The sequence below is a fragment of the Diadema setosum genome, chromosome 5 (assembly GCF_964275005.1).
Source record: "Diadema setosum chromosome 5, eeDiaSeto1, whole genome shotgun sequence".
NCBI classification, from domain to species: Eukaryota; Metazoa; Echinodermata; class Echinoidea; order Diadematoida; family Diadematidae; genus Diadema; species Diadema setosum.
In genome coordinates this window covers 14374123-14394903 of record NC_092689.1, presented here as the reverse complement: position 1 = coordinate 14394903, position 20781 = coordinate 14374123, and the positions used below count along the sequence as shown (strand labels likewise).

Sequence of the window (20781 nt, the reverse complement as noted above, 5' to 3'; positions counted from 1 at the left end):
ACCCTCTCAAAAGGTGTTTGAATTAATCTTCCTACAAGGCGCATAGTTTAGAGTCTGAACGAATAATTAAGGCACTTCTTAGTATCCTACAGAAGTATCATAAGATGATCACAGCAGCTCCATTGCGGTAGGGAGTCTCTATAGTCAAACACGTCTTCCACGCATAGATAGCTCTTAACAAGGAGGTACCTCCCTGGTACTAACAACAAGCATCATATTCTCACAGGGGAGTTTGTTCTGCGTGTTTCGATAGTTTAATCATCGTTGTACGACAACAGAAAATAAGAGTTACATAATCTAGTCTATCGGGTGACAGAGAGCGGCTGAGCCGAAGCCTATTCAAGAGCCGCGAATTTAAAAGGTCTGCGAAGCATTCCATGCGCACATAATAATATGCTCGTTCCATTGATCGGGGTATGTAAACACAAATTGGCGGCCGCTCCGAGCGAACGGCGACGCACGTGTGCTACACGAAACGAACACTCCTCGCTGAACGTTGCACTGTCCCGTTTCACGAGTTTATTATTGTGGTGAGTAGCCTCGCTCTGGCGAGTCGGCCAAGCATCTTACGTGCGCACCGTGGCATGTCTGTGCGAAACTACGGAGTTGAACGTGATCTTGCGCCCGTGGAAGATTGCATAACGAGGCGGTGACACCTGACGGAAATAAGGGATATATACTCTACTCTAAGGATGAGATCAAGCTGAAAAGCTGTCTCTTGTGAAGGCGAATTGGACCATGGGTCAGCGGCAGACAAGACAAAAAATTGAGCGGGGACTCAAGTTGTACCAGGCACGGAAATCTGAGCAAGCTGTGCACGAATGGAAGCGGGTGTTGTCCAAAGTGAAGGACCCAGAGTTACGCTTCACTGTGCTGGGGCATCTCGGGCAGGTGTACGGCGAGTGGGGGTTCGCCAGGGAGATGATGCACTACGCTGTCCAGCAGATGGACATTGCCTCAGAACTCGAGAGCGACGAGCTGAAGTCGGAGTCTTACTTGAACTTGGCCAAGTCGAACGAGCGGCTGTGCGAGTACCACAAGTCGCTGTCGTATGCGCGACACAGTCTCGCCACAGCTGGACAAGACTCCCCGCGGTTGGGGTACATCCACCTTGCTCTTGCTGCTTCCAACCTGGGCTTCAGCGCCTTCCGGGAAGCCCTAGAGAACCTAGAGAAAGCGGTGAAGGTTGCCATCGATACGGCGGACGAGATGTTGGAGTGTGAAGTCTACGGCTGGCTAGGCACCACCTACAAGGTGCTAAAGGACTACGATAGGGCGCTGAAGTTCTACGTGAGAGCTCGGGAGCTGATCAGGTGTAAGGGGCAGGAATGGCCCCCGAGGATGAGGACTCACGCCTACCTTAACATGGCCACTGTGTACAGAAGCATGAGAAAGTTGGACATGGCAATGGATTGCGGGGAGGTGAGTTCATTGACAGTATCAATTCAATCCTTTGATTTTCCTACAATCTTTGATATTCTCTTGGCTTCCAGCTCTTCTCACCGAGTTTTGTCTCTCTCACCACCATTTATATCTTTATTTTTCTTGAAAAGAAGACCATCCTCGCTGGTTTGTAGTTACCAAGGCCCCAAAGAAAAATGATGAGTGCCAATGGGTAATTCTGTACTTACAACTAAAGTTTGTCAAAAAAAATAAAGAAAAAGGAGAAGCACCCTTGTATTCAACACTACTCGAATTGAACCGTATATTCAAAGTACATTAATGCTATTGCCACATAGAGACACTGTTTTCATATTGATTCCTATTTCCTTCTTTTTATAAACGTACCTACATCTTCTCTTATTTCTCCACAAGCAAAGACTCGAGCAATTGTTTTCAATAAAGATATATGTAAATATCATATAAGTATATATATATATATATATATATATATATATATATATATATATAAACATATATGTGTGTGTGTATTGTATGTATATAGTAGGTAAAAACGATATTTTACTTTTTTGCCTAAACGCTTTTGCATTTTTATTGTCTATATACAGTATTATTTTCTGTACGCGATAAATTCAGAAAACAAGAATCTTGAAACTTCAACCGTGTTCCGCCATGACTTGGTGAATTACCACAGGTTTTTTTTTTTCTATTATATCTGTTAAGAGATCGGATAATATTCTGTCTCAGGTGTGTATGAGAGAGAGGGTGTGCGTGTGTGTGTGTCTTAAAATCCGAAAATAGCTGGAGGGTGTGATGCCGTTTGCTCGGTCCCTTGTTCGTTGGGGATTCGTCATCGCTAGGTACCACCTCCCACCGCCAACCGAGGAGGGCGTGGAGAAGGCGTTAAAAAGGGCTGCGAGCGAAACCAGTGTCATCATAAGCTGTCGCTAGCCGCGTAGTGACGTTATACCCGCACTAGATGAAATTTCTGCGGTAATTTGGTATATGCTAGAAGTAATGTTGACAATTGGACTTATTGAATCGCATTATATCGCAACTTATGGCTCTGACTGCGATTGAAATGCAAAATGTGTTTGCGTCAATGCGCATAAAGAAAGCTTCCAGTCTACATCGAACCACCTATATTACTGCCACATTATACCATGGATTATGCAAAGATTCCATCATATTTAGTCGTGACGTTCATCCAAACTGAACCAAATTGAAGATGATTTCATTCTATTTCTTTTTTATTGATGACGTAAACTAAATGTATTGGTCGTATACGCTTCGAGATTTTCAAAAATTATCATGAATGAGGAAAATAGAGCTAGTTCCAAGGAGATTGGTTCAGGCTCAGCGTTTACTTGTAAATGCAACAACCTGGTCACAAAGGTGCTCGTGAAAAGCGCTAATTATTTCAATGTAGCTGAGGAAAAAAATAAACTATTCGACTCTGACATAAAGTGCAGTGATTCTCTCCCCCCCCCCACCTTTTCTTACTCTGCTTAGTCCTATACATTGATCAATTCGTAATGCAAGAGATCTTATATCGTGTACTGTGTAGAACGAGCGAACGATTTGCACTGTTGAAAATGGATATCATGGCAATGATATGTTTTCATGTTAGTTGAATAGTGCATTGCACCAGTGAATGAGAGGGGATTTACTTGCTCCCGAATCGCCTTAGCGTTAATGCGTGTTTTCGTTCTTTTATTGATACAAATTTATGAATAATTCTATTATGATAGCTGATGTTTCTGCATGCAATACGGGGGGGGGGGGGTCGTGCGTGCGTGCGTGTGTTTGCTTCTTTGTGTTGGGGTCATGGATGTGAATAGTGCGTGTGTATGTGTGTGTTTTCTGGGGTGGGGGTAAACTGAAGATGTTGAATCGAAATCAAGAAATGAATATACAGCGAGGACAACATCTTTAACACAAGGAACTGAGCGCGTAATAAAGAAAATGCTAGGCATGTGATTGACATGATTATGATATAGAGAGGAAATATTAGAAAGCTGATCTCTGCATTTTTATTTGAGGTCTACTGTAATCGATCACGATAGATCACCTGGTGTCATTTCACCATATCACGCGTGTGTAGACAAGGACAGGGGAGCAGGCCCCTCCCACCTCCCTGTGTAGATAAATGTGCAATGTTGACATGCGCTTCCCAATTTCCGTCCCTCGTATTACAAGCTGTGTGCTTTGACGCTTTTTGCGTCAGTGCATTGAGGGTGTAAAGAGAGTAGGGAAGGGGGAAGGGAGAGTGAGGGCGTGTCCAGGTGTGTATTCGTCACCTTCTTCGGCGAGGCATCATGGGTATCATAGTGGATGGTAGAGGTGAGAGGTTTGAACATTTCAATTTACTGGATCTGACGTGGAGTTAATGAGTGTCGATGAGAATGATGTACGAAGGACTGGACTTCGTGGGCACCTCCGGTAACGCCATTCTATTAGTTGTTGTTACGGAAAGTCCAATAATTAGAGAGGCTCTCATAAATTAACAGTTATCCTTACCAACATAGATCGACCATGTGGCACATGAAGCTGGCAATAAGATTTTAATTTCTAGTTAACAAGACAGGGAGAGAGAGATAGAGAGTGAGAAAGACAGACGGACAGACAGACAGACAGACAGATAGGCAAGAAAAACACATTCACACAAACACTATGTAGTCTTGTACAAAGACATGCTTGATCTCGGGAGGTGGACTCCCATCCTCTTGCTCAGAGTGCTAGGTAAGGTCTTCGCAGGCAAGCGACGAAATGGCTTTCCAACTCGCCGAGCCCGCTCGTCAATGTAATGACCCTGATTGATGGGGCTAGAAATAGCGCTGTCAGCCTCTAATTGCTTGTCATCGCTGCTATTCGACGTCGTTCTTCGGTAACGTCATTATTTCACTTGCTCCTTAAGTTCGTCGTTCGTCACGGAAAGTCCTAAAACTATGGGCAGTATAAAAAGGGGCCGGCGATGTCCTTTTTGATGTTTTGTTCTGTGCATGCGTCCTTTTGATGTTTTGTTCTGTGCATGCGTTGACGAGTGGTGACATATTCGTCGCCCTACTCGTAACGACATCTGTAGTTACGATCGTGATTATTCTCGTCTTGGGGGACCTGTTCGATGCAGATGGGGTGTCGTGTTCTCCGGACGCATTGTTCGGATGCCTAGACCGACCGACGAAAATGATGTGGTACTGACAGGTGACGATAACGCATTTTTAGCTGGCCTAGCTTCCAGGCGGCAGGCAGGTACACCACCGAGTGTATCATGAGAAACCGCTCAGACGTCCAGTGCCTTACCGCCCCTCCCCCCCCCCCCCCGAGAGATAGAGCCATAGATATATAGATTATATGGAGATATAGGTATATAAATATAATTATAGATAAATAGATGGATAGATAGATAGAGAGAGAGAGAGGTGGGGGAGAGAGATGAAGACGGCTGAATATGAAGATTGCCGGAAAGATACACTGAATGGAATCATGTTTGTTTGTTTGTTTGTTTGTTTGTTTTTCTGCCCGAGTCAGCCTTTTAACTTCTCTTTTTATTCTTCCTTTTCGGGAGTCCAGTCCACATAGTATTTTTCGATAGAACGCACCACACCACATCTCCATCGACGCACGCCCTCTCCAGTGCCGCACCCTACCACAACTAATTGACGCACTGTACCACATCTGACTGATAATGATGCACCGTGACCTGACCACCACTCATTGACACAACCTATTGCATCTCTACTGATGCACCCTATCACATCCCATTGACACGCGTCTCCACATTCCCGTCATCATCCATCTCAGCTGTATTGACGTACCCTACCTACCACATTACCTTCGACGCGACCTACATTTCCATTGACGCACCATACCTGTCACATCTCCATCGATGTGCCTTACCACATCTGAGATCGACGCACCTTACCACACTCCATTGGGACACCTTACCACCATTCATTGACGCACCCTACCTCATATCTACTGGCGCATCCTACCACATCTCATTGATACGCCCTACCACATCTCCACTGACGCACCCTATATACCACATCTTCATTGACACATCGTACCACATCTCCATTGGCGCACTCTACCACGTCTCCATTGACGCAGCCTACCACATCTCACCGACGCACCCTACCACATAATTTCATTGATACGCCCTACCACATCTCCATCGACGCACCCTACTTTATCTCATAGACATGCCCTACCACATCTCCGTTGACACACCCTACCACATCTCATTGATGCACCGTACCACATTTCCATTGACCCGCCTACCTGTCACGTCTCCATCGACGTGCCATTATCTCTATCGACGCACCTTACTTGCGCACTTCACGTGCGTAAAGTGACTCTACATCGGGATACAAACACCCTTCCATTAACGCGCCTCTCCCCATCTCTAATCACCCGCTCCATACCACTTCTCAATCCTGACGCTGATAGTGCCTAATACAATGTTGATCGTTATTACTTGAGCATCATTTTCAAAATGTTGGTCTCAAAGCGACGTAATTACTTACCTTTCATATGCATCGAAAGATATGTCAGGCAAGGAAGAAAGTTGTACCGTACATGTATGTCTTCTATAGTGGGAGATTCATGAAGATTCATTTATCCAGGGCTTCAAGTTCTCCACCAACAGGGCCATCGATTTTCTTCTCCTACGCATGAGGAAATTAGATTCGGCAGTGTATATACGGAATCGCCGTTTACCATGTCCAAGTCCGTGATCCTGGCAATCGCGCTAAATCCCTCGGCCAGTGACAGACGAGATTGCGTCGAATTTCCGTTATGGACGATGTTGACGATGGAAATTCCATTTCAATCCAGATTGGCGGCACCCGATTTAGAGGATCTCGAAGGAACCGAGTAAAGGATATCACTCTAAAGCACTGTTTGGATTTTTAGTAGATGAAATTGTTGCGTCGTCGTTATGTAATTGAAAATATGAAAACAATAGGTCGAGTATACTGAAGTGAATAAAAGCAAGCTCAGTAATGCTGCTGATGTTATCACAATGTGTAGCATGCAGTGAAAACGGAGGTAGTTTTCACTTTTAAGATATTTACAAAACAAAAAAGCGAAGCTCGCCCGATCCGTGACATTGCAACAACCTTCAAGAACACTTTCCAAGGGACAAATTACAGTTTGTTTTTCGTATTTATGTTGTGTGAAGAAAGAAGCTTGCATACAGTCATTTGTGGCTCATTATTACGAAGATTCTCCCTCATTGCATTAATGACGTGTGTGGTGTCATTTGTAGGTTCACAAAGACGCTGTAATTTGCAAGAGTCAGGGTCCACCTGTAATTCGTATTCGGCATTCGAGATGTTGTTTGAGTTGGGTTTGGATGCAGTGAGTCTCGAGAAAGTCTCGTAAGTTACGGGATTACAACTTATTATGATAAACTGTATCATTTTATCATGCGCGTCTACCAAGTCTGTATGAAGACATTATCCACACGTCATGTTGGTTATGTCGAACATACATTTCACACGCAAACACCAGTTTTAATTCATGAGTGATATCTTAATTAACAGGAACGAATAAGGAATTTCCTTTAGGTGATGCTGGACATGAGGAGAGCTAAGGGTCCCACGAGCGTGTTTCCAACTGCATTATCCCCAAATGACCCATAACAACTCTGGGTAGAATATTTTTGATCGGTGCTATTTGGGTCAGGGACACCAGTTTCCTTTTTTCCTCTTCTTCTGAGGACGCATTTATTCATGCCATTAGACAGCTGAAAGGGAAATTGGTTTTCTACGCCACTTGGCAAGTTTGCACCTGGGGAATTGCGGAAAAATCATATAAATGATCGATGCTAACAGCAACTTCCACCCTTGAAGCCATGGAAGGGAAGGGAAAAACACAAAATGGGAAATTACATCCTTTGCTAAAGACATGTAGGCCTACTTCGGTGGTGTGATGTTCCGTGGAGCTATACACACTTCCGGTTCCTTTTAAATTAGAATTGCGATGTGGGCTGTATAAATAAGGTGTTCTTGTTTTCTTATTTTCGTATGAAAACATAGAAGAGAGTTGTTGTTGTTGTTGTTGTTGTTTGAAAACACAGAAGAGGGTTGTTGTTGTTGTTGGTGGTGGTGGTGGTGATGGTGGTGGTGGTGGCTTTACATTGTCTGATTACTCCAGAAGTGCCTCTATATGATGCAGACATTTACGGTAGACGTGAAATTAGCAGGAGTAAACGAAACAATCACGGTGACTTATTGATGATCGAACAGCACAGCAAGTATAGACTTTTTTCCGTTTTTGTTCTTGGGGGCACATGGTTCTATAATTATGCAATTTGGAGAGTCTTTTTTTCCCTAAAATAAAGATTTTCTATGTTTGATTGTGTTAGCATTTTCCTGATGTGAGCCTTTCAGAGCCCTCAGTAGTCCAGCTTTAGATGTGAATGACTCAGGCCATTGATGGGACGACACCGTCGGAATCTTTTGTGGTTAGTGAATGGCAGAAGATGAGATTAGAGGAATATTCTGATAATATGTAGTTCATTTGTCGCAGCGACGGATGAGTTTGAAGTCATTTTCCGTGCCGACGGCTGCCTAAGTGAGTTAATGAACGTTATGCAAACGTAGTTCTACACTTGTGATTCGTTATCTATCTTTCAAAATTTGTTTGCGTTTATGTTATTACGCGGTGTGGCGTCGCGGAATATGAAACAGAGAATAGCGCAACCCTATTCACCCGCTTTTTCTTCTATCTTATCATAATTTTTTGTCCGTCATCCTCTTTTCCATTAGTGTGACTGTCTGTCTGTCTGTTCTGTCTGCCTGTCCGTCTGTCCATACATCTATCTAGTTGTCTGCCTGTCTGTCTTCGTTCTTTCTGTACGCACAATATTCAGAAACAAAAGGAACCATTAAGAAATATATCGTATATCTTATATCGCACATTTTCTTGCATATTGCTATCCACAAATCACATCACTCAGCGCTCTGTACTCAGTGCCACGATTCGTCCACGTAAGTGGTATCATTTTAAGAAAGAAAGTGTCGCCGTTTTATGAACTTCCTTATCGCTAATGATCAATTATCATTCGAAATTGCATGAGGACAAAATCATTGAGCTATCATCTACCTACATCGTTTGTAATTGTGTATAAAAGACAAGCTGAGCAAAATGTCGCCGTTGAAGATGAAAAGTTGCTTGTCAAAAGGAAGAGACATTGTGGCGCAGCGAGAGTCTATATCTTACTCCTAAATGGGGATGAAGTAGGGGCGATACACAGTGGGACACCGTCCTAGCTTTTGAAGGATGATGTGATTGAGAGATCACGGATCTTACAGCTCCTTGGAGGAATCTTGCCCACATACGTAGACTGTTGCACTCACTAGCAGTAACTTTTGTCATACCAGGGAGGTGGGACTTGGAGCTGCGACACATGTGGCTCCAAAGTCATATAGGCCTACATTTCATTGGTTTTCAACCATTAATTAACTGAAGAATCAGGAAGGTAACACTGCAGTCTTTTTTTCCTCATGCAAATCCTTGAAATTATTATGAGTCATTTAGAAATATGCTGATGGCAGTTTTAACATTGCTGTCTGGACTGCATCAGGCATGATTTGTTATCTACTTCTCAGTTGATTTTCTTGTTCTTCTTGCTGTTGTTGTTATTTCCGTAAGGTGAAATCCACTTCAATTTCCATTACGGTTTTTTAAGAAGAAGAGGATTTAATGTAACATAAATATCATAAATCAAAGAATTTATCGTCTACTCTTGGCGCTGCCTGTCTCCCTCAGCGCTGTGGTGCGAACATGGCGAAGTCAGCTATTCAGGCGATGTGCTACCACTTGCCAAATCAGCGAGCATTTCTCCAAATCCGCCGTTGCCGTCCGATATCTAATTCAACCACTCCACTGCTGCAGCTAACAGGGGGGAAATGAATGGTTTTTACACTGCACTGCAGGTATTAGGTATCTCTGCATACAGTATTTGCCATTTTTTCATATCACCATCACTCCTTACACATTTTCTTTTCGGCAACTCTGCGTTCTCGTGCGCTATCTGATAATACGCGGTCCACGCGACAGTCTCGTTGCCCTTGTTTCTCGTCACACCCTACAGACACTTCTTTACCCCCCCCCCCCCCCCCAATTCATGTGGCCAACCTGCTGGTGAATGCACTGCCCACGTACATTTATTTGGAACAGAAGCTTTCTTAGTACTAATAATAGGAGAATCATAATTTGTGAACCTGCAGTCGTAGTGTGACGTCGCGAGTTTTTCAAGCTCTCCACTCGTGTAGGGGAAAACCCAAAAGAAACTGAGATCATTGAATATCGATGAATACGATAGACTCTGGAGATGGATTTGGAATACTTGATATGACCCTCGGAGGACAAATCGTTTTTTTTTTTTCTCAATTTTTTTTTCGCAAATTCGCAAAAGATGTCCAAGAGACATTTCGAAATTTATATTACAGAAGAGAGAAAATGTAACGCGTTACAAAGTATCAGAATATCAAACTGTCAAATGATACAAATAGATAATTGACGTTTAAAGAAAGTGTATTCTACTCTCGGTAGAATTTCTTCACAAATCATAAACTTGACGATGCTATTGGCTCTTCGTGTGACTTTCCATACTTCTATAGTATCGAGATACATTGTACACGGCTATAATACTAGTAGATGTAGTTACATGATACCCCCACCCCCATTTTCACAAATGGTCCAGTCCGTACGCATCGCATGAATGTCCTGCACCCATTTGTGTTTGGTTCCCTCCTCTCATTTTGCTGCCGTTTCCACTCGATGACGCATCAGAGTAAATACATCGCAAATGTGTGACATGTTGGGGTGAAAAAAGAAAAAGATTAAAGAAAAGGGGAGACCGCGTCCCCTAAAAAGAGAGAAATTTGGGGCAGTTACCCTGAAATTGCATGCTGAGAGCCACGCACGAAACTGCATTGTCGGCAGGTCAAAAAGAACGACTTTTCATTCATAAATAGCCTCCCAAATTACGCCTTCGTCCTTGCGGGTGCTGTTTTTCCCCTGCTGTCTCAAGAGAATGAAGAAATAGATAAACAGTTGAATATGCCTTTTTCACCCAACAAAGCACTGTAATGAAGGGGGGGGGGGGGGGGGTTAGTTACATGGAAATATAAGTTGGTCCAGTTCTCCCCCGCTACTCGCAATCCACGGTATTTTTCCACTCACCCTGTGTGATTTCTTTTCTTTTCTCTCTTTTTTTATTTTTTGCGTGCAGGGTTTGCATTAGAATGGTTGCTGTATAACGGTGTGTTAGTGGCATTCAAACACATCATGCAAAGAAGTAAATGGAATTGAAAAAAAAAGTTGTGCATTGTTGCATGTTTCGATCGATTTTAGCCAACTGTTTTTAATTGTATGGGGAGATTTAATAAGAAGGGGAATCTATAGACACTGTACTACACATAATACTAAAGATTTCTCAGCTGGGTACTGCAATGAAGTGGAACCAATTAGCGGAAACTCGTTTTCTTTTTTTCCTTTTTTTGGGGGGGGTCATGAAGTGAAAGAAAGAGGATAGTTCAGTCACATAATATCGAAATCGAACAAATTCCATGAAGATATATATATTTTTTGGTGGTAATTATGACAATTTGGATTAGATACGGTCTTCTAACGTGGTATGCATTATATACAACAATAATGACAAGCATGGTTATGATGATAATAGGGAGGACAAGAGAAGAGAATTCATATTTCATTATCATCATCTGTCAATAATGATAATGATAACGTTATCATTATCATTATCATTATCATTATCATTATCATTATCATTAGTAGTAGTAGTAGTAGTAGTATAGTAGTAGTATCGTTGCTGCTGTTATTATCGTTATTATTATTATCATTATTCTTTCTTTCTTTCATTCTTTTTGTTAGTACACATGTCGATTGTGTATGACCCATGAGGTACACGTGTCAATTCATTCTAAGATGCATCTCTATGTCTGTCTCGATCTCCTCCATCAAGTTCATAACTTCACTGCACTTACGAGCAATGGAGAGTGGTCTGGTGGACGTGCTGTGCAAGCGCTATACACTCCGGTCCCTCTTCATGTCATCCACATAATCAATTCTTCGAGTTTTGTCGTGGTTTGTCTTTTGCGTCGATACCGTGCAGCACACGAGAGAAATAGGTAATCTTAGTACTAACTGTATTGCTTAAAACTCTTCTTCAAAACAAGAGACAAACAAACAAATAAAACGAAACGATAGAGAATATAGGCAAAGGTGTTTTTACGACAGGTCTCTCTACACCACGAAAGATTGGTAAACAGAGAAGCAAAACCAGACGACGAAGACAAAGTTTTCTCGCAGTCAGACAATCATGAACAAGGTTGCCATGGCCATTGCGGCCATGGTGAGTCATCGTAGATCGCGCCTCAGAGAGACGGCAAAAGAGTTGTTCTGGTAGTGTTGCCTTAAAGTCGCTCCCAAGAGGCTATTTATTTTGTAAGCCTTTTTTAAAAGTCATCAGAAATCAAATTTGAAAAAGAAAACGCACTCACGCGATATCCTCCAAATGTATAATTATGTTCTCACATGCCATCCTACGTCGACGACTTCTCTCTTTGTTCTCGTGATTGTTCAGGAAAGTTTCAAGAAAGTTTATTTCTATTGTTGTTTTTCATTGAGGCGACTGGGGGGGGGGGGGGGGCTTTACTATAGAGACATCAAATCACATGACCCAGAGTCCTGACCATGATCACAGACAGTTTTTGGCTGCCTGCCGTGCGCCTTGTTAGAATCATTGGGTGGCTTTTAAACAGGCGTGACAGCCTCATCATTCGTGTGATTTCCCCCCGAATATTTCATCTGATTGTTTCGCTCTTTTGCTCTGTATCTTCTTCCTTCGAAATAGTTTTCCTTCGATAAAAAAAAAAAAATCCCGTAAGTGCAAAGTGATGCTGTTAGTGCAGCGCAACCGACATCAACTAGCAATTTGCCTAGCTTGGAATATAAGTTCCTAGGCCTCTTTTTCTCCTTCTCACCCCACGTAATTGTTAGAGAAGAGGAAGCGAGGAAAGGCAAAAAAGAGAAAAGTATGAAATGGATGTCAATTAATATTTTGATGGGCAAAGATGGGGTGAAATATCTGTGATTTTGACGGCGAGTCACTAATGTCATTTCAATGAATTCGTCTGCCAAAGTCGGCGCGACGTTTCATTCGCCAACTCAACAACAGCTTCGTCTCCGTCTCGAACGAAAATTAAAAGGACCGACAACATCTCTGTTAGATCCCCCCCCCCCCCATAACTGTTAAGTTGAGTCACCTCCTCCAACTCTTGACCTCGTTTTCTTATCATCTATCAACTACATAACTCTCCTTCTTTTCATGTTACCTCTACCAAAGCTAACAAACATTACTCATACTCTCGCTTTACAACCTATGTAAGTGGATTTGAGCTAGGGTACACACAACATTGTTCAAACATGATCCCAACCCCTTTCCACATTGAAGGTCGTGGGGGGGGGGGGTACCGTCGCGTAATGTCTTTTTTTTTTTTTTTTTGTACTCGGCCTGTCGAAATGACTATGTTAGATTGAAGTCTGTCCTAAAATCCCCTTGCTTCCACTTCAGGATGACATAAGTCGGTTACAGTTTGTTATTCCGAAAGTTCGTTATTCTGATTAATCCGAAAAAGAAATAAGGTTCCTTATTCCGAAGATTTGTTAATCCGAAAATGAAATAAGGTTCGTTATTCCGAAGGCTCCTTAGCACGCACCGTCTTTTCATTTTCGGATTAACGAACCTTCGGAAGAGGGAACCTTATTTCATTTTCGGATTAACGAACCTTAAGAAGAACGAACTTTCGGATTAAAAAACTGGATCTTTAAGTCAAGTGACTTCTGGTTCCCGACATTTGCTCCTGCGACAATTGCTTCAATGAAATATCTGCACACCAAGCCAAACATATATGATACCCACATACATAACCCTAACCCTAATCCTGATCCTCATATCAAACTGAATCTAAAACTCTATCACAACCCTAAACCTAATCCTAAGTCCTTGGTGAAAAATGAGACCGAAGTATTTGTCGCAGGAGCAAATGTGTCACCGTCATGCGATTATGAATATCACAAAGCTGTGAAGATATTGATTTTCAGTTTCCAAAGTTCAGCCAAGTAGATAAGGAAAGGAAATACTATCGTCATCTTAGAATTCAATGAATGTTTAAAATTGGCTACAAGCCAAAACATATTTCTTTTGATATTCCCAGTAATTTGGAAGTAGGACCTAACTTTATGAAATCTATAAGAGTTATGTGGTCTAAATAATCTGCTTGCTGTCTGTACAAATGCAAGTTTCACTCTGTGACGAATGATTGAGGATTTTAATGTTTAACCTGTCTCGTCCATGATCCGATGTCTATTTTTGGTTGGGTCTTTAACAACCGAAACGAAATGATAGGAGTGGCTCTTACGTATGTCTATCATGCACTTACGGGATATGAACGAGACAGCGAGGACTGTAATAAACTCGTTCCTATAAACATTAGTCTTCTATCTTGGCCAAAATGACCTAGGGTTCGTCACGAAATCAGAGTGCCTCCAACGTAATCAAATCAATAAGCCAAACGTGGCTTGATATCATACTGTGCATATCTCCCTCAATTTTCACCGAATTTTGAATGCAGCTGACCTATTCGGCCTTAGGATGTCGAGTAGGGAATTTTAGATCAATAAACGTTCTAGTTAAATGAAATGAAGATGCATTATAAATATAGTCATATTTGCGTCAGTTCTTAGAAACGTGTTTCAGCAACAATTTAAGTCGTAGTCGCGCCTCGGAGTAAACCTTTGATGTTTTTCAATCTCATATTGATGAATTATGTCATACTAAAACGTCTGACTATAATATATCCATGCAGCTGTAGAGTGAGACAATGCCTATAACATGACATTGTATAGTCATTAATGTACTCAGAACGCGCTACGAAGGATCATCGTGCCGACTGGCCACCATGGTAACTCTAATAATACAACCATCAGTGTATCCAGCGAGTGATGTTCGCTATTCCGAAGGTTCATTCATTCGAAAATGAAATGAGGTTCGTTATTCCGAAGGTTCCTAATTGAGAACCACACATCCCCTTTACCTAAATGTTAGTAATTTCGAAAATGAAATAGGGTTCGTTGATCCGAACATTTGTGGCGTTATTTAGAAGGTTCGTCAGTCCGAAAATGAAATGATTTAAGTTCAGTATTCCGAAGATTCGCTTATCCAAAAAATGAAATAGATTTCGCTATTCCGGAAGTTCGTTAATCCGAAAATTAAATAAGGTTCGTTATTCCGAAGGTACGATTATCCGAAAGTGAAGTACAACTCCTGTATGGTTCGGTAATCCGAAAATGAAAAGAAGATGCGTAATACAATTAACCTTCGAAATTACGAACCTTATTTCGTTTTCGTATTATTAAACGAGCCCTCCGTGTAAACGACCCTTCAGATATGTCAGAATAACGAACTGTAACCGTATCCTGCACCGTCTAATGTGCTACGTTATCATTGTATGAAGTCTTGATAGGATAGGATGTTGATTACTCAAATACACTGATCCATGACACCAAGGAGGTACGGTACCTCCTTGATGACCCACTAGATAGGGTTGTGGTTGTTGTATCATGGACCTAGGTCCATGGTTGTATACACTCATGGCCTATTCATACCAGGTACTAGTACACAGATAATCCGTCATGTTCATGTCATTATACCATTATAGTGCACTGGATTTATGTCTCTCGCAATGCTGTGCATGCAGGCAAAGCAACCCGGTTCATGTGATGACTGTTCATTATTTACAAGATCATGACATTATCATCAACTTTTGGTATACACCATACTTCATTTTAATTGACATGTACAGTTTGGCAAGATGTAAAATGATGCAAATGAAATCCTATCATTGGTTTCCAATTTTGTCTTCTTTTTAAAATTAAGTGTCTTTCCACATTCTGTGCATTATGTTATTGTCAACCACTTAGCAGTCCGGAGGGGGGGGGGGGGGGGGGGGGAATTCACTTCCAAGTGTTCTCTTATCCAGTCTCCGTAAAGAATGTGTTGGATCATGTTTCAGCTCTATGATTGTTAGACTTGATAAACGAAAAAAAAAAGAAAAAAAAAGCTAAGCCTTCTTTTGGCGTGCAAAACACAAGTATGAAGGCAATGAAAAGCGAACACAAACGCACAACTCTTGTACAGGTTATGTAGCACGTCGTCCCATGTATACGAAGCTGTGGAATGGGAGACGAATGAAGACAGGCGGAACGAGAAAGTTTTCTGTGTAAGTTTCGCTAAGTGTGCAAAGGGGAAACCTTCAAAGGAAATAGAGAAAGTGAGTGACGTATAGGCAGTCAGAGACAGTCTGGACAAACGAGTTTGATTGAGCCTTTTCAGATCCCGTTATTTCTGTTTCGTTCAATTGGATAATCATGATAATCCCAGAAGCGGCTAATCCATTTCCGATTCTTTGGTATTCCAGAGGGAGTGGAATCTTTAGCGTCTGACGGCTTTGCGACAGATAAAGGAAGATGACATAACATTTGGAATGGTCTTTACACTTTTAAAATAGAGAGTTTCTTGCCTAGCTACTTAAGTATTTACGCTTCATGCGAGTTCGCACGTAAAGACACTCTGAAGGGGATGGTTTGTATCTTGCTCGAAACTGAAAACTAATCGCTGGCTTTCGCTCATGCTCGTAATCAGACACAGGCGAGTCGTTGCCAAACATCCTTATCGTGTTGTACGAACAAGCGACCTTTTCTCGATCATCATCATCAAAAACAAAAAACAAAAACAAAAACAAAAACAAAAAACAAACTTGTGAGGGGAAGATACCTATTTGAAATAAAAGGGTATGAGACACCATCAACGCATGTGTTATTTAAGAATTCTAATAAAAATTTCGTCTGGCTGGTATAAGCTTAGGGGTGCAGTTAGTTTTAAAAGCGCGGGTACACACGGAGAAAACTTTTCTCTCAACAAGCAAGTTTCTTATATACACACACAGAACATACACTCACACAATCACACGCACGTTTTTCTTCTAACACACACAGTATATCTCTCCATAGAGACGATCACTTGGGATAGTTTGAATAATAATGTTTGGAGCAATGAACTCGAGTGTCAGCGCAGGGGGAGTGGAAATGCTCATGACGAATGTCGACACCAGTGAGCCTCCAAACAAGAAAGAGAAGAATGTCTTATGTGACTGATGTCAGAAGACATAAAGCAACATGTCGACCTATGGACCTCTTAAAATGCAAAAAGAAAAAAAAAAGACATGAAAAAAGAACATCCGTCTGTACGCTTTGATGGAGTTGCTAAAAAAATACCCCTTTCATGTTTTATACATGAAAGGTCACTTGTTATTTTTTCCCTTCTCTCTTTGCCTATTCTGAAGGTGTTCGTATAACTCCTTTTTTCTGCATGATTCCAAACAACCTCCTCCTGAAATCTCTTTTTTTTCTCTCTCTATCTGCATATATATGTGTATGTGTGTGTGTGTGTGTGTGTGCGTGTGTGTGTGTGTGTGCGTGTGTATATAAATATATGGAAAGTTGTCAACACCTTTCCTTTCAATTTTCATTGGTTTAGGATCATTGACGTCAACGTGACATATGTGTTTCAATTTAGCTCACATATGGCTTTCGATGCTGTAGAGTTGTAGAAGACGTTTTAGTGTTCATCGCATAATATATTACATAGTAAATATATTATATATTATATTATATTATATTATATTATATTATATTATATTATATTATATTATATTATATTATATTATATTATATTATATTATATTATATTATATTGTATTATATTATATTATATCATATTATATCATATCATATTATATTATATTATATCATATTATATTACATTATATTATATTATATTATTATATTGTATTATGTATCACACCATATATATGATAGTGATACATTTTAACTCAATATCTAGGTATTTCATGAACACCGCTCGCGTCTTATCGAAACCGTCCACGCTATATATTACCAATGAGCACTAATCTTATAAATCTGGCCTGTCACTGGCAGGGAGGTATCTGTGTGTGAGGAGCTCTTATCTTCATCGTGCTTATGGTGTCTGACCTTAATTAGAGCACAAGTTCGGGGTCAAGTTCGGCGGCTGGGTACAAGGGTCGGTATACTTTCCGCTCATGTGGAATGTCTGTATCTCTTAATTTACTGTAAATGATGATTATGATAGTGCCCTATTTATACACATTCTTTTATTCTCGGTTGATTTCTTGCGTCAAATTCTTCGCGTGTCGCTGTTTATGTTGTCTTATTTGTTGTGCTTTTTTTTTTTAGGGGGGGGGGGAGGAGTCGGGGTCTCTACCATGGATGCCGATAATGTTGCCATTTTTTTTCGAGGTACCTCCCAGCCCCATAAAACGCAGGATCTGTGCAACATCTATCATTTTAATTTCTTCTTTATCTCCTTCTTCTTCTTGTCATTATGATTATTACTATTTTAGTCGTCATTGTTCGCATATCATAGTATTCTTGATTGTTATTATTATTGTTCTTATAAAAAAAATATTATTGATCTATACCATTATAATTATAATCTGTGTTGTTATTATCATTATAATTATTTTTCTGTCGTTCTCTTTAACTTTAGCTTGATATGAAAACAAGAGCAAAAACTGTCACTTCTCTCATCCCCCACCTCTCTCTCTCCTCGCCCCATATCCATCTCTCATGCCCCCATACATTGGACGTATACGAGATCTTCTGATTATTCCCTCTAAGATTATCAATATCATAGCCCGCGCAATTAGGCGCATTATCAGTGCATGAAAGGAGGTTAATAGGGTTATTCCAGGCATTTCTTTCACAAAAGAGAATATTACAGGCGTTGTAGCAGAGACCAGCCGCGGGTAAAGGCATAATCAACGAGCATATTAAGCTAGTAATCTTTACTCAGGCATGTGTTTTATATCCCCGAGAGGTTAAATGATATCCCCCCCCCCCCACTCCCTTGTCCAATTCTCCTTCCATGTACGTCCCTACCATCAAAATCAGTCTTCAATTTCTCTTTCTACCTTACCTATAGGGAGGTGAGACGTCATCTACCCAAACCGCCTGTATGAAATACATATATGATTATATGTATTATATCTATACCTCTCCCCTCCCCTCTCTTTTTCTAGCTATCTATTTATCTCTCACTAAATGTTTATTTTTATTATTTACATGAAATTGATATGCGTGTGTATATGTTTGTATCTTTGCGTGTCTGATTATGAGCGCGCATATTCATTTCATCACAGAGTCTGGAAGCTGCATGTTTATTTAATTTTTTCATCCACTCATTCTTCTAAAATCCATTAATGTATCCTGTATGTAAATCTTGGGGAAAAAAAGACGTCGTACCACATGCAATGGTAAATAGTATTTAAAGTGTATGTGTGCTATTGGCAACTTTGGTGCTTACTTGCACCACTAGTGTTGTCCGACGTTGCTATGGAGGACTCGGTGGGCTCCAAGGTCCCCCATAGTGAAATTGATGTACAAATCGATAAGTTCTTCATATCTGCCTGTTTTCTACAAGTCGAGCCATGTCCGACCAGAAGGATGAGAGAGCGAGAAAAATCCATCATTTCGTCCCGTTCTCTCTTTCTTCTGCGACAGACGATTTCCTTCAATGGTGCATAATAAAAAAAAAAAGAAGTAACAACATAGGTTTGGAAACTATGAAAAAAGATGAATTCGAACATTTTGCTACCGATGCTGCGATGGAAAAGACTACTAGTATGCAATTCTACAAGTAAAATCATATCGTTACAGAGTCAACACACGACCATAATAACTGTATATTGAAGAGAAGAGATTAAACTCTAAGCTTACTAGAAGAAATCAAGGAAAAGCTCACTCATTTTAATAATCATATGAAAGCCTGGTTACAACTTACTGATGGTATCTAGGGCACCGTGACCACTGCGTGCAGTTACGCGTGGCGTAATTTGGCACGTATACAAATTCCGAATCCTGCGTTGCTGAGATTTCTGTTTGATTTATGCCACTGGTGCGAAGGTATGTACACGAGAGCGCGAGTAATTGTCATCGCCTAGCAAAACTGTCGTAAAGAAAATATGACTACTTTATAAAGTACAGGGACTTGTACAAGTACAATTCTTGATGTCTTCAGTCCATTTGCATTCACTTTCACGGGCAAGGCTCTTACGCTGCAGTCATTCATAACTTGAACGGTCGCAAAGCACGTAATTGCCATAACCCCATGACTGGCATGGCATACATAAGGAGTATAGGGGAGCAAATTGTATTCGCTTTCTCATTGAAGAAAAAGATGTATATTATCAATGTAGTAAAGGGAGACGTGCTTCTATCTTACTGCGTCATCTCGCTTAACCCTTTACAGCCCATTTCCGTGACCGTCAACCCGGTTGGCACACGGTCTGGCTTAAGACGGTGCCCCAAGCGCACAATACTGCACATTCAGCCCGATCGTGTATGGAATGCCTCGCCAATAAATTCCCTTCCATGACGGCATGAAATCAAATTAGGGATTTTATATTCCAGGAATGTTAATGTCACGAATTGAAAATTGCAGGTATAGACTCTTGCCAAGACCGTTGCACAATGTGAACATTGAGCTCCGTGCAAGCATGGAACTACTATGCGAGTAACTCCATGATGCAAGCCTCCCGACATTTTTTTTTTTTTTTTTTTGTCGAGTGCCCTACTTCTGTTTTTGCACTTTACTCAGCAAACAAGCGCCGTCGAACTGCATAATGTGTTATTTGTTAATACTCCAAGCTTATGTGTACTCTGAAATCTTCGTTTTAATGTAAACAAATATGTTGGCAATTGTATGACGTTAGAGTAACCCGATTTCAAGCTCTAGGATATATTTAATCATGATAAAAATTGTGCATTTGCCTTAAAAATATTTCGATATTACATATGATCTCCCTGTCAGTGATGCTTAGACGGCAGGATGATTTGTGCCAAGCGAAATCGAATAAAACTTGATGTTTACGGTCGCCAGCTGCGTTTTCGTGTAATATATGTATTTGTTGGTGGAAACAATCCACGAATATTAAATCAAAGCATTGTCTGGCAGATCGGCGCTACTTGACGAGTCAGTATAGTTGAATGTCATAAAATCATAATTCCACAGGCTCTTAAAGTGGATAGGCGGCATACAGTACGAAAGCCTCCCGACCGGTTCATTGACGTTTTACGAACATTTATCTGTCGTTGCATTAATCATTATTTTTTTTTTCTCCATACGTTCAGAGATGATGACAATTTCCACTTTGAGTCCGCGTGAAATCTCACACGTGACAAAGA

At 41.0% G+C, this 20781-nt stretch overlaps 1 protein-coding gene across 1 annotated transcript in view; it reads left to right on the top strand.

The window, feature by feature from the left end:
- The first annotated feature begins 517 nt into the window (after window positions 1-517).
- LOC140229118 (43 kDa receptor-associated protein of the synapse-like) overlaps window positions 518-20781 on the top strand; it is a 76983-nt gene continuing 56719 nt past the window's right edge. Inside the window, exon 1 of the mRNA XM_072309384.1 lies at window positions 518-1422. Coding sequence (XP_072165485.1) covers window positions 739-1422 — 684 coding nt within the window. The 5' untranslated portion in view covers window positions 518-738. The remainder of the gene's footprint in view (window positions 1423-20781) is intronic.